The sequence below is a fragment of the Staurois parvus genome, unplaced genomic scaffold, assembly GCF_062004578.1.
Source record: "Staurois parvus isolate SC_StPar_1 unplaced genomic scaffold, SC_StPar_1.0 ptg000300l, whole genome shotgun sequence".
NCBI classification, from domain to species: Eukaryota; Metazoa; Chordata; class Amphibia; order Anura; family Ranidae; genus Staurois; species Staurois parvus.
The window spans coordinates 2039128-2054577 of record NW_028318096.1 but is presented as its reverse complement, the minus strand read 5'-3'; the positions used below and the strand labels follow the sequence as shown (position 1 = coordinate 2054577).

Genomic DNA, 15450 nt, shown 5'->3' with positions numbered 1-15450 from the left:
CAAACCACAAAAGTTGTGGGATAGTGTTCTGTGGACTGATGAAACAAAATTAGAACTGTTTGGGCCCATGGATCAACGCTATGTTTGGAGGAGGAAGAACAAGGCCTATGATGAAAAGAACACCTTGCCTACTGTGAAGCATGGTGGAGGGTCAATCATGCTTTGGGGCTGTTTTGCTTCTGCAGGTACAGGGAAGCTTCAGCGTGTGCAAGGTACCATGAATTCTCTTCAGTACCAGGAGATATTGGATGGAAACGTGATGCAGTCCGTCACACACCTGAGGCTTGGGAGACGTTGGACCTTTCAACAGGACAATGATCCCAAGCATACCTCCAAGTCCACTAGAGCATGGTTGCAGAGGAAAGGCTGGAACATTTTGGAGTGGCCATCGCAGTCACCAGACTTAAATCCGATTGAGAACCTCTGGTGGGACTTAAAGAAAGCAGTTGCAGTGCGCAAGCCTAAGAATGTGACTGAACTGGAGGCCTTTGCCCATGAAGAATGGGCGAAGATACCCGTAGATCGCTGCAAGACACTTGTGTCAAGCTATGCTTCACGTTTAAAAGCTGTTATAACTGTAAAAGGATGCTGTACTAAGTACTAAGATTGAATGTCACTTGGGGGTTGAATAAAACTGATAATGCTGTGAGCACAGAAAAGACATTTGTGGTTATTTCATTATAACTGTTATGTTATATTTGTCTGACCTACAAGTGCCTCTTTAATGTAAATGTAAGCAAGATGACTGAATGATCAAAAGCAATGTCAAACTGGCCAAAACACTCAATTTCAGTGGGGGTTGAATAATTTTGGTCACAACTGTAGGTACAGGTTTTCTTTAGTGCTGGTTCACATATGCGGATTAGATGCGGTTTGAACCACATTCAATCTGCATGACATGTGAAACATTGCTTCCTATGGTGCCTGTTCACATATGCCCGATGCACTGGCAGTGTGGATTCAGTGCAGACTGAAAAAGAGTCATGTCCAATTTCTGAGTAGTGGGGTCCGGTTCGGGTGCAGATTACAGGTTGACTTCTATGGGAACCATTTCTAAACCGCACGTCATTAGTTGGGAACAGGATAAAATCCCAACCTGAACCTGATCTAAACCTGACTTGAATGCTGAACAACTACTGTATCAACTAGCTGTTAAACCTGAGCTTCAATTGACACCGCAAATGTGTGAATCAGCACTTAGAAATTTGACTTCAGTCAAAACTTTTTCGGCTTTGGCTTTTATTTTCATTTTGTTTCTTTGTCACTATTAACCCCAGGACAAGAAATAAGAGCAGATTTCACCAGAAGAGGAAGACGTCAAAAGCAATGAATACCTGATGGAGGTTCTGACTTTATCCAACCTTGTTATAGATGTTCAGTCTTACAAAACAATCCACATAGCTCAGACTGAATTCTGGGACTGAACTCTATTCCATCATATGACTGAGGAATATCAGCTGAACTCCAGGTATGGCTTTTGCATAGTTACATTGATCCAACTTGGTCAGGTCAGTAGTAACGCACTGTGGGTATAATAGTAAGTAATGCAGAGTGCAAGAGTAAGTATCACATTACAACCCCCCATCATCCCTTTTGTAAAATTCACTAAGACCACTTCCCTGACTCTGCACCTTGCAGAGTGAGGGAGGTCCTCAAAGGTCTTGTCTCAGATGTGTTATATAACACATCAGACCAGAGGAGGGGCCTAGGACTTCTCTGCCTATTTCTGCTCGGTCTGGGGCAGGTCAGGAGCTGGCAGCACAGCAGTCAAAATCTACCAGGCACATGGCTGCAATTCTTGGGTATCAAAGAAAATACAAACGAGCGCATACATATAAGAAACACATATATAGCAAGTATTCCAGGTAGCTGCTAGCACTATAGGGCATAGGCAACAATCCCAATTGATGTTTTCAAAATATATAAAAGTGCAGCGCTGTGATGAATAGAAGTAGAACAATATATTCAAATCATAAAGTGATTAGTGCACAATATATAAACTGCTAATTAGTGAAATATGTGCATTAAGTGAATTAATAAATGTCCATAATATTCATTCTGATTTCAGTAAAAAGGATAATTCAGCAGACGTTTTTCTTCAATTTAAATACGATATATTCTTGTGACCAAAGTGCAGTAGTACATATATCTTTACAGGTAATCCACCACTTCTGATGGGTGTGCACTCACCAGAATTTTGATGTATACAAGCATTGGTTACAATCTGTCACATCTGGGTGCAGGAGTAGAGGAACAGCTTAAGAGTTACTCATCCAGCATCCTCACAGTACCGGTGGTGCGTGTCTCTTTAAATCTGGGGAAGATTGCTCAATCACAGGAGCCAAAGGGGCTAATATAGTGCAGTATTTGTTAAAAATTGGTGTACATATATCAAAGTAATCCAAGTGGAAAATAATATCAGGTACCAAAATGGCAGTCGCTCCTTGCCCAGGAGATGACAGCGTGACGTCAGCAATGTGGCTCCATCCTTTACTTTCTGTCCCACAGTCAAACAGGAAGTGAGAGGAAATCCATAGGGGACCCCCAGGTCACCAGAACCAGTGTCCCCCATTGGAAGATTTCCCCTCTATCACTTTTCTGGGGACAACCCAAAATTTGGGATTTTCTTTTACTTTCAATAATAATGGTAAACAGAGCAAATAAGAGAATCTCCCCAACGGGAATATAAGCAGCAATAAAAATTTACAGGAGTTCTAACCCTTCTCTATTATATCCAAAACTAAACAGAAAGCTTTGCCTTTAATTAAAACTTTAACCTCATCTTTTGACCTAGCACATTGGATACTACTCCCTACTCACTCTGATGGCAACACCTTAAACTTTTTATTGTCAAACATCTGCACAACCTTTTCAACTGCCTCTTTCCTCTGTCTGATCACAACCTTAACAGTTTCAGGGTGTCCTTGTCTTCAATAGTATATCCCTCCAAGCAGAAAATGATTACCCATAAATACCTTCACCACTCTAACCCTTCTCTCCTTTAATTTGCTACTGAAAATCTCACCCCTGATATGCTCTGGCCGTTTCTGTCTACATGATCTCACACTGAACAAAGATTTAGGCCCTGAACATTACAACCTTGGCAAGCTGACGGCACCAGAAATTACAAGAGACATAGCCATACTCTTGAGCAACTGTGGCATGGCATAACATCTTAATCACTGCAAGACTTCACCCTATAGAAATCTGCCTCACTAAAATTGAATACCTGCCTATATGCTGCCAAACAATTATGTCACTTTCATTAACATCTCCATCTAGTATGTGCTAGCTCTTCTCTACAATGAACATTCAATTTAACCCCCACCACCTCCACTGTCCAGATATCACTGTTCAATACTTTCCTGTTTTAACCCTGTTACTAAAGAGGAGGTCTCTGCTCAGACATCCATCAGGCCACCTGTCCCCTGGGTTGCTCTCCCTCCTGCTCTAGTCTATGCTCCCTAACTCGCATCTTCAATTTTCCCTCTCTACTGACACCTTTCTCTACCTTTTAAACCAACCTGGGCACCCTAAAACCTATCTCCTTGCTCCTGTTTACCTCAAAACTTCTAGATTGCCTAGTCTACAACTGTCTGAGCCACTACCTCACTGACAACCTTCTTGACCCCTTACAGTCTAGCTTTCACCTGCAACATTCTACAGAAACTGCCCTATAATACTCACTAATGACCAACTGCTAAAACCAATGGCCATTACTCCTTACCAATACTATTGGACCTTTCTGCTACCTTTATTACCACATACTCCTTCTTGAAAAACTCTACTCCCTTGGCCTTCAAGATTCTGCCTTTTCCAGATTCTCTTCCCAACTATTGAAGTATTCCTTTAGTGTTGCCTAATACTCTATTTTCTCCTCTCATCTTTTCATAGGGATCTCCTACAGCTCTGTCTTCAGACCCTATCTGCTCTCTATCTAGACCTCTTCCCCTGGTCACTTGATAATAGTTACCTAGTAAGTTACATAGTCTGGCTGAAAGAAAAAAAAAAAAAAAAACCAAAAAAACAAAAGTCCATCCAGTTCATATCCAGATAATCTCCCATGACTTCCAATTCTACCTCTATAATGACAGCCAAGTATCTCTCACCTCCTCACCCCACCTCTAGTCTCCTCTAGAATTACTAACGGACATATCAATATGGACATCACACTACTTCCTAAACTTAAATCTTTCTAAAACCGAGCTTGAATTTCCTCTTCCTCATGCCCTCTCCCCCCGATTTTTCCATCAAGAACAGTAATAGAACTATCGATCCCTCCCCTCACGCGCTAGGTGGAATTCTGGACTCTGTCCTTTTAGTCCCAAATCCAGTAACTATACAAAACTTGCAATGATCACCTATGTAACCTTTACAAAACATGCCCCTTCCTAACCAGTGGAACTGCCAAGCTCCTAATTCATTCCCATGTTCTCTCACTGCGACTAATGCAGCTTTCCTAACATTTTTCTACTTCAACACAGGCTATCCCCCTTCAGTCGATCATGAATGTTGCTGTCTGATTTATTTACCTTACCAATTGCTCAGCCTCCACCACTTCACTCTGCCAATCCTTCCAGTGGCTTCCGGTTGCCCATCAAAAATATACTAAATACGAACTTAAAAAGCCATCCACAACTAGCCCCAAGCTACATCACCAATCTTGTCTCAAAATATCATCCAAATCTTCCCCTCTGTTGCTCTCAATAATTCCTGCTCTCTAGCTCCCTTGCACCTCCTCCCATGCTTACGTCCAGAATTTCTCCACAGCCTCTCCTATCCTCTGGAACTCTCTACCCCAATCTGCCTAGCAACTACTCTGTCCACCTTTAGGCAATCCATGAAAATTCACTATAGGGAAGACTATCCCGCCTCTGGCTAGCACCAGACCTGTTCTTGCTGCATTAACTCCCCACATAATTGTTACTATTTCTATCACTTGCCTCTACCTTTTAGGTCATAGGCTCTCATGAGTAGTGCTCTTCTAACTCCCTCTTGCCTTGATTGTACTGCCTCCCTTTATATTGTAAATTGCTGTGCAAACTGTTAGCGCTATATAAATTATGTATGATAATATATAAATTAATTTTAAAACCCCCATTATTTTCTGAACAAAGCATATGTAAGAATCCATATACATCTAAATATGGCATGATGGGCCAAGTGAGCCCATCATGCCATATGATGCTTTTGGTGAGATTAGTGTTTTAGTAAGCATCAAAACGCTCAATTAAGCAAGCTCAATGTCATTTGGAAGGTTTCTGAACTCAAACTAGTGAAATGTCAGTCAGGCTAATTTTTGTCCATGCAAATCTGACTTAACCACCTCTCACGCGCAATATAAGGAAATGATGGAAGGGCAGGCTCTATCGTGTGATCATCTGTCTCCAATCACAGCTGATTGCATGTAAATAGGAAATGCCAACAGCACGAGAGGAGAGCTGGTAAGCGGCATTCCTCAGTGGGGACATGTACATTAATCATCAGTGCCCTGATTATCAGTGTAGCCCCATCAGTGCTGCCTTTCAGTGCCCATAATTGACACCTGTCAGTGCCCATCAGTACCACATATCAGTGTCCATTAGAGCTGCCTTTCAGTGCCACCTAACTGTGCCATATATAAGTGCTGCCTTTCAGTGCCCATCAGTGATGCCTGTCAATGCCCACCAGTCATGCCGATCAGTGCAGCCTATCAGTGCCCATCACTGCAGTCTCATTAGAGCACATCAGTGAAGGAGAAAAAATTACTTATTTACAAAATTTTTTTATAACAGAAACGGGGAAAACTTTTTTCCCCAAAAAATTTTCAGGCTTTTTAGTTTGTTTAGCGAAAAATAAAAAACCCCAGTTATGATTAAATACCACCAAAAGAAAGCCATCTGTCTCAAAAAAACGGCCTGGGCAGGAAGGGGGTAAAGGTGGCCGGGTAGGCAAGCGGTTAATCTCCTTATGTTAAATTTATGCACACAGAAAATTTCCCTATATATGTCACAATGTCATAACAAAAGGGGTTAAAAGCTCTCCCAAACTGAAAGCAAACTTTCACTTTGAGCTTTACCATTTCATCCGGGTATGTTCATAATTTCATAAAAATCACAAGTATGCAATATCCTTTTAACCACTTGCTAACCGCTCTATACCCAAATGATGGCTACAGCGTGGTTGTCCAGTTCTAGGAGGGCGTCATATGACTTCCTCCCAGAACGCACCCTCCCGCGCGCCCCCAGAGGGGCACACCCGGCGGATCACGTGATGTGGTAAAAGGCCAATCACAGCGGCCTTTTACCACGTGATCAGCTGTGTCCAATGACACAGCTGATCACACGGTCAATGCAGTTGCCAGTTATTGGCTGTACTTTCCTCACACTGTCACAGCGCGAATAAAGTACTGCCAATAACCGGCAATTGTCAGAGGACAGATCAGCACCGATCATCAGGGCACTGATCAGTGCCCAGCAGTGCCGCCCACCAGTGTCCCCCTCCATCAGTGCCCCACCATCAGTGCCACCCATCAACGCACATCAGTGAAGAAAAATTAAGAGAAGGAGAAAATTTACAGAGAAGGAACCTTTTCCTAAAATTGTCCATATAAATACAAATGTTCTTTGTTGATCAAGCTTTGCTAATAAAATGTTTTAATCTATAGCAATACTGCTCATCAGGTCATGTAATTCTCTGTAGGCTACAGTGTTTAAAATTACTAGGTGGCCAGCAGTTTCTGAAATGCTGCAACCTCCATTGTGCCAACCCTATTGCTCTTGAAGAAGTGGATCTCTGCAAAACAGATCGAGCAGGTGTTAAGTGATGGTGGCACACATTTTAAGTTGTGCATTGTGCAATATTGATTATACGTGATCAAAGGGCAGCCACTTCCACCTTGTTTTCAAAATTATGTTTTAGGCAGTTTTTAATGATGTATTAATAAAGATATTGTATTTTTATAAAAATTAAGTGTGTATTGTTGAGCCTAAAAAGTCCATGTTTCCAATTCCCAATCTAGCTAGTTCCACATGTCTTCTCTATTGTTTGATTGACCAATGACAGAACCTCTTGACTATGTCTAAATGTTTTATGTACTGAGTCACATAATCAGTCATTGGCTAATCGTCCCAACAAGCAAGCATACAAATTAAAGCGGTCACTGTTCATGTTCAGGAACATGCAGTTAAATTAAATGTTGTACTTCTCTTAATAGTTCAGGGGGAAAAAAAATTCAGAAAGTGAAAAGAAAATATTCCTCATCTGAATTTTAAATTGTATATTCCCATCAAGTCATACTGCCTATAAAAATTTCAACTACATAAAACCCATGGTAACAACAGATTCTAACCATTCTAAACATCCATTCAGCAGAGCAATGTCAGGAGACTTACCAAACTAGCTATAACTGTAACATGGTGAGCACACAGGTCTGTGGTTCCATATCTGAATATATTAAAAACAAAAAGTTAAAAAAAAACATTTACTTACACCTAATTATTGTTTTAAAATTTTTTCAGCACATACTTTGCATTTTTATGTTATCTGACACTGTAAGAAGCATCTTACCGAGCTAAGAAACACCAGACATCTACAGCCAGGAAAGATTCCATCATTCTGTAACTGATAACGGCATTCACCAGAGAACGCTCCTAAAAAACAAAGCACTTTGTTTCTATATACATTACTGGTGTTCATTTATTCAGGTGCTGCATAGAACATGAAGATCACACTCACCAACTCTGAAAAGCATATTGGAGGTAATAACACAATGTAGGCACAAAGGTGAATGCAAATATATTGATAAAATGAAATGTTAATTGTAGTTTGCCCCTCAGCAAAGGTTTCCTTCATAATAATCGGAAAGGAGATTTCTGGAGAACACAAAGTAAAGCTCTGGAACACGGCTTTAAATATGGACATCCTAAAGAATGGAAAAAATAAAAGTATTACTAAAACTCTATAAAAAAGGTATAATGAAAATTATTTAACCACTTGAGCTCCTGAGGATTTACCCCCCTTAATGACCAGGCCTTTTTTTGCTGTTTGGCGCTGCACTAATTCAAATGATAACTGTGCGGTCATGCAATGCTGTACCCAAACGAAATTTACGTCCTTTTTTTCACACAAATAGAGCTTTCTTTTGATGGTATTTTATCACCTGTGCGCTTTATTTTTTGCGCTATAAACGAAAAAAAAAAAACACGAAAAGTTTGAAAAAAACCCCAATATTTTCTACTTTCAGCTATAAAAAATATATCGTAAACTCAAAGTTAGTCATAAATTTAAGCCAAAATGTATTCTGCTACATGTTTTTGGTAAAAAAAATCCCAATAAGTGTATATTGATTGCTTTGTGTGAAAGTTATAGCGTCTACAAACTATGGTATAGATCAGCAATGGGCAAACTACGGCCCGGCGGACCTTTTAATCCGGCCCGCGGAGCTAGGCTCCTCTCACAGTCCGCCCTGAAGAACGGTGTAGCATGAAAATCTGTCTCCTATGAGGATCTGTCCCCCTCGACGTATCTGCGCATGTGCCGGAGATCGCCGATCGGCTGCTAATGCCTGAAACTGGCACATGCGCAGATACGTCGAGGGGGACAGATCCTCATAGGAGACAGATTTTCATGCTACACCGGAATGGCGCGGGAACACGGCGAAAGGAACGCGCGGAGCAAAGGTAAGTGAATTGACACAGGGGGGACTTAATATGGGGGATGAATTACTATATGGGGGATGAATTACTATAGGGGGGGTGAATTACTATATGGGGGATGAATTACTATATGGGGGATTACTATGCTTGCTATGGGGGAATATTACTATACTTACTATGGATGACACATACACATCATTCATCTACTCTTGGTCCGGCCCCCGGGTCCAATATATGAACCCATTGCGGCCCTCAAGTCAAAAAGTTTGCCCACCCCTGGTATAGATACTGTAATTTATGCCTTTTTTTTGCTATACAGCGCTGCACTAATTCAAATGATAATTGCGTGGTCATGCAATGCTGTACCCAAACAAAATTTACGTCCTTTTTTTCACACAAATAGAGCTTTCTTTTGGTGATATTTGATCACCTGTGCGCTTTTTATTTTTTGCGCTATAAACAAAAAAAAAACACGAAAATTTTGAAAAAAAATCAATATTTTCTACTTTCAGCTATACAAAATATATCATAAACTCAAAGTTAGTCATACATTTAAGCCAAAATGTATTCTGCTACATGTTTTTGGTAAAAAAAAAAATCCCGTGCATTAGCAAACTGGCGCTATCTGGGAGGGGCGCTAACACTATCGGAAGTCACCAGTGACACTAATACAGTGATCAGTAAAAAGCTGTTCACTGTAATCAATGACATTGGTGACAGGGCAGTGAAGGGGTTAACTGGGGGGGAGAGATTAAGGGGTTAAATGGGATTACTGGTGTACTAGCGGGCAATCTGGCGCTATCTGGGAGGGGAGCTAACACTATCGGAAGTCGCCAGCGACACTGATACAGTGATCAGTAAAAATCGGTTCACTGATCAGTGACACTGGTGACAGGGCAGTGAAGGGGTTAACTGGGGGGGGGGGGGCGCGATCAGGGGGTTAAATGTGTCCTAGAGTGTTCCAACTGTGGGTATGTATGGTTTTACTCACCGTTTGTATGTCTTCTCTGTCTGGAACAGAATGTGTCCAGGCAGAGAAGAATGACATCATATCCTGTCCTGTGTAAATGTCAACACAGGACAGGATAGGACAGGGGCCGATCATCTAATTTCAGCCAGACATCACTGGCTGAAATCGAATGATTGATCCCTCAATTGGTGTCACCCGCGTGTCGGCGGGAGCGTGCGCGCCCCCTGCCGGCGAAAACGTTGAGAGCGCGGAGCCCGTTTTAAAACGTGCTTTTGCGCCCCAGTGCCACCCTGCACACGTATATATATGCAGTGGCAGGGCGGCAAGTGGTTAAATATGAAGTTTTTGATAATGATATACAAAAACAGCAACTCAAACAAAAAAACATTTTTGGATTTTAATCGACCAACACAAAGAAAGCCTGGACTGGCACCTCCTGGAGGAAACCCTATGGAGATTGGATCTGGGTAAGAGAATGTTAAGGTGGATTTTTCTACTCTACAGCGACCCAGGTGGCTAGGGTGAAAGTAAATGGAATACTTTCTCGCCCCTTTCCCATACGTAACTGGAGGAAGATTTGTATCAAATGCGGACTTCAGGGGTGCCCGAGTAGGTTACATAACACATAACATAAAACTATATGGATATGCTGAGAATATCCTCTTTTACATAACTCAACCTACTACCATCTTCCCCATCTTGCTATTTGAGTTACACAGATTTGGCAATCTCTCCAGTATTTGCATTAACACTGCCAAGTCTGAAATTCTCCTGGTGACTATCCTGCCTGACCTGATGTCCCAACTGACACTAAACTTGCCTTTTGTTTTGAAGGAGCATACTCCTCTTTTACCTCGAGACATTCATCTCAGCAGGGTCCAAGCTCCTATATTCTAGTAATAATTACCCACTTCTGCGTAGTTTAGAGAAAGACCATACGGATTGACAAAACCTTTTGCTTCCGTGGCTAGGCAGCTTAAAGGTTATTAAAATGATCTTATAAAATGAATCCTATACCAGTTGCAAACTGTACCCATTAAACTACTATCAGGGTTCTACAAAGAATTTGGCAGATTGACGACTTTTGTTTGGTGTACTCTACCCTATGCTGGCAAAGAACTCATGGTGGTATTGGCCTGATATTAACTTGTACTATAAGACAATAGTGATGGTGCGAATTCTCAGTTGACACCATAATACAAAGGATAAACTTTAGATTTCTTAAAAAAAAAAAAAAAACACAATAGCAGGAGGCAACTTAGCAGGGGTGCCATGGTTATCAGTAGCCCAGCAGTTTTTAGAGCTGGATGTCACCTCTTGTATTAGCAACCCTTAAGACATGGGATAGGTTGAATGCATTGGAAGATTTATCTCCCACTTCACCTTTAGCTGCTTTGGGAGGATACCCTTAGATTTGGGGGTTAAAGTGATTGTAAAAGCAATTTTTTTAAATAACAAAACATGTCATACTTACCTGCTATGTGCAGTGGTATTACAGAGAGCAGCCCCAATCCTTCTATTCGCGGGTCTTCTGCCAGGACTCCTGGCCCCTTCCTCCTGCCAAGTGCCCCCATAGTAGACAGATTGCGATGGGGCTACCGAGCAGCTGCTCGGTGTGTCCATTCTCACAGTCATGGCTTGGTCCAGCCACCACTCTATCCTCATTGGCTCACTGGCTGTGATTGACAGTAGTGGGAGACAATGGATCCTGCTGCGGTCTCAGCCAGAGGAGAGGGAGACCAGGAGACCCAAAGCTCACATGCACATCGCTGGATTGAGAGGGGGCTCAGCTGAGGTGTTGGGGGATCTGCTGCACACAGGTTTTTTATCTTCATGCATAGAAGGCATGAAGGTAAAAGACCTCCAGCCTTTACAACCACTTTAACAATTCTGCTAAGCTAGCTTTACTTGCTTAACATACTGTAAGAGATCTTTTGCGATAGCTGGTCACCTTACATGTCTTGAAGAGACTACAAAGTCCTTCACAACCATTTTTTGCCTTGTTGATTTCTGTTAGTTGTTCTATTGTTGTATTTCTTTTCTCATTTTTTAAGCTCAAAATGCCAACAACATGTGTGATGTACATTAATTACAATGTGAGGGTTAGGGCAAAATTTCTGATGAAACAGGCTTCCGTAAGCCTGCTTGGACCAACATGTTCACACTAGAATGCCCACGATGTGTTTGTTATCTCTATGTGAAATACAATAGTAATGTGAAAATGATGGAATGCTTGACACATGTAGCCTTGGATTTGTAATATGTAATTTCTTTATCGTACATCATGGTACACAGAGCGACCATATAATCCTTACTTAATGGGTTATGAACCACCTATAGGATATTGGCATTAAAAAAAAAAAAAAGTAAAGTCCTCCCCTATATAAACCCTCCCATACAGGAATTGCTGCAGTTTTTCAGGCAGTGTCTGAAGGTGTGCAGCTCTCTGCACAAACAGAATAAAGTGGGAAACTCCCTGCAAACCCAAATTATTTGATAAATAAATACAGTGAAAAATAAATAGAAAAAGCAGCTATCACCTAGAATGCACTCACCCAGCTGCACAAAAATGCATTAGTGTATATACACTGCTCAAAAATATTTAAAGGAACACTTTTTAATCAGAGTATAGCATCAAGTCAATTAAACTCCTGGGTATTGATCTGGTCAGTTAAGTAGCAGAGGGGGTTGTAAAATCGGTTTCAGCTGCTTTGGTGTTAACAAAATTAACAACAGGTGCACTAGCTGGGCAACAATGAGACAACCCCCAAAACAGGGATAGCTTTACAGGTGGAGGCCACTGACATTTTTTTCCCTACTCATCTTTTCTGTTTTCCACCAGTTTTGCATTTGGCTAGGGTCAATGTCACTGCTGATAGCATGAGGCGGTACCTGGACTCTAAAGAGGTTGCACAGGCAGTTCAACTCCTCCAGGATAGCACATCAATATGTGCCCTTGCCAGAAGCTTTGCTGTGTCTCCCAGCACAGTCTCAAGAGCATGGTGGAGATTCCAGGAGACAGGCAGTTACTCTAGGAGAGCTGGACAGGGCCGTAGCAGGTCCTTAACACAGCAAAGGGACTAGTATGTGCTCCTTTGTGCAAGGAGGAACAGACTGAGCACTGCCAGAGCCGTACAAAATGACCTCCAGCAGGCCACTGGTGTGAATCTCTCTAACTAAACAATCAGAAGCAGACTTTATGAAGGTGGTCTGAGGGCCCGCCATCCTCTAGTGGTCCCTGTGCTCACTGCCTGGCACCATAGAGCTCGATTGGCATTTGCCACTGAACACCAGAATTGGCAGGTCCGACACTGGCGCCCTGTGCTTTTCACAGATGAGAGCAGGTTCACCCTGAGCACATGTGACAGATGTGAAAGGGTCTGGAGAAGCCGTGGAGAACGTTATGCTACCTGTAACAATGTTCAGCATGACCGTTTTGGTGGCGGGTCAGTGATGGTCCGGGGAGGCATATCCAGGGAGGGACGTACAGACATACAGGCTGGACAATGGTACCCTGACTGCCATTAGGTATCGGGATTATATCCTTGGACCCATTGTCAGAACCTACGCTAGTGGGTCCTGGGTTCCTCCTAGTTCACGACAATGCCTGGCCTCATGTGGTGAGAGTATGCAGGCAGTTCCTGGAGGATGAAGGAATTGATACCATTGAATGGCCCCCACGCTCGCCTGACCTAAATCCAATAGAACACTTATGAGATATCACGCTTCGGTCCAAACAACACCGCCAGGTTTCACCTCAGACTGTCCAGAAGCTGAGTGATGCCCTGGTCCAGATCTGGGAGGAAATATCCCAAGACACCATCCGTTGTCTCATTAGGAGCATGCCCCAACATTGTCAGGAATGCATACAAGTACCTGGGGGCCATACAAGTACTATTTTGAGTTGCTGCAATGAAATTTTAGCAAAATGCACTAGCCTGCTGCATCATTTTTTCACTTTGATTTTCAGGTTGTCTTTGAATTCAGTCCTCTGTAGATTGATAACACTGTTCAACAGGTAAAAAGTTTTGGGCATAAAATTAGCTAATTTTACATAATTTTGGGGTGCTGAAAACGAAAATGACCCTAAAAAATGTTGATTGGCTCTAGTTTCCATGATATATTCACCCATCTAATGACGTAAGCCATTCAAAATTATGATGCAACTTCAGCTGCATATTGCGCAATTGATACTGGTGACCAATAGAAAATTGCATGTATACTGAGATGATGCAATATTAGCCTTTAATTGCATCACTTCACTGCATAAAAGCTGCAGTATCTGTAGCTGATTGTAGTTCGACAGCGTCTTTGCATTTCGTTTTATGCTTATATAGGCTACTCAGTAATGCCTCGAACTTGTGTGAATAAAGCAGATAATTTCTGCTATATCTGCGGTGAAATAACTTATCTCACAAAAAAGGAGGATAACAGGAATGATTAAGAAAGCCTACAACTTGTATTTTGGCTGCAAGATAGGAGACCAGGACAAGAGCTGGGCACCACATATATGCTGCAATTCTTGTGGGACGGCACTGGAGCAATGGTTGAATGGAAAAAAGGCATCTATGCCTTTCGCTGTGCCAATGATTTGGAGAGAGCCAACAGATCATGTTAGTAATTGTTACTTTTGTATGGTGCCTCCAATTGTAAAAGGGCTAAATAAGAAGAAAAAGTTATCTGTGCACTATCCAAATATTCCATCGACAATACGTCCAGTTCCTCATGGAGAGGGGCTACCAATTCCTAAAGCACCAGAATCCTTCGTGGTTGAGTCAAGTGAGGAAGAACCTGAAGCGTGTAGTCATGTGCAGTTGTAAGAGATAGCCCTTTCCTCGAATACAAGAGAAAAGCCAAGAGAAGCAAAACCGACACAAACTGAAGACAAAACTAGTGAGAATCCTAAGTATTAAAATGATTCAACTTAGCTTATGGCTATAATTTTTCTTGGTAATCCTATGCAATATATTATGCCATTTAGGCTTTGTTATGTAGTCAATATCTCTTGCTTTATATTTGTGGAAAGACATCTATCTATATAATTATTGTGCATTATGTAGTCATTACGCCTATAGTAGAAAACTTTCCGTTTACAGAAAAACTAGAGCCAATTGACAAATTTAATTGTTATATTTGAACTCAGAATCTGAAATTCATTAAGAAATGGATCCTTTTGTTTCCAAAACTGGCAAAAAATAAAAATTTGTTGAACAGTGTAATTGTCATTTCCACCAAACAATGGGGTATCCTTACGTTCTTAACACATTACCCCATCCATTTCAGTATAGATATCCAGCATATTTTTCCCCATTGAGATCTGATGTGTTTTCAAAGTGTTCCTTTAAATTTTTGGAGCAGTGTAGTATATGCATCTCCCAAATAGTGCAGCATTTCTATGAAATTCTAATCAATGATATTGCATGCTTATAATATCTTTGATTAGAATCTCTGCACAAATGCTGCCATGTACTCAAAAGGTTTCCAGTAAGGATGAAGAATTTGGCTTTCCGGATCCATTTCTACAGCTGAAATGCTCAGATGAGTGGTACCTGGGCCCCACCGTGATAGAAGCGGCTGACATGTGGGGATTGCCCCTAACACGACCGTTCGGTGCTGGATCCTGTGTGTAAGTAAACCCTGCTCAGCAGTAACTGATCAAAGCGTTTTCAGTAGGGTACTGTACAGGTCAAGGGTAGTGAACCCCAGGAGAGGGGGATCGAGTCCCTTGTGGTACTGGGTGACACTGCCCACTAAGATGGGTGAAGAATGGTATTTGACTTTCTAGGTTAGAACCTGCGGCAATATTGCCAAGTTCCTGTTAGCCTTGGACCCAGGAGTTTTTTT

The 15450-nt window shown here is 41.8% G+C and overlaps 1 protein-coding gene across 1 annotated transcript in view; it reads right to left on the bottom strand.

Annotated features, from left to right (window-relative positions):
• FIRRM (FIGNL1 interacting regulator of recombination and mitosis) overlaps nt 1-15450 on the bottom strand; it is a gene marked incomplete at its 3' end in the record, with an annotated part of 101330 nt that overhangs the window by 17411 nt on the left and 68469 nt on the right. The window contains exons 12-14 of the mRNA XM_089683064.1: nt 7717-7903; nt 7549-7631; nt 7374-7425 (exon numbers count right to left, since the gene is read on the bottom strand). Of these exons, the coding sequence (XP_089539190.1) occupies nt 7374-7425; nt 7549-7631; nt 7717-7903 (322 nt within the window). The remainder of the gene's footprint in view (nt 1-7373; nt 7426-7548; nt 7632-7716; nt 7904-15450) is intronic.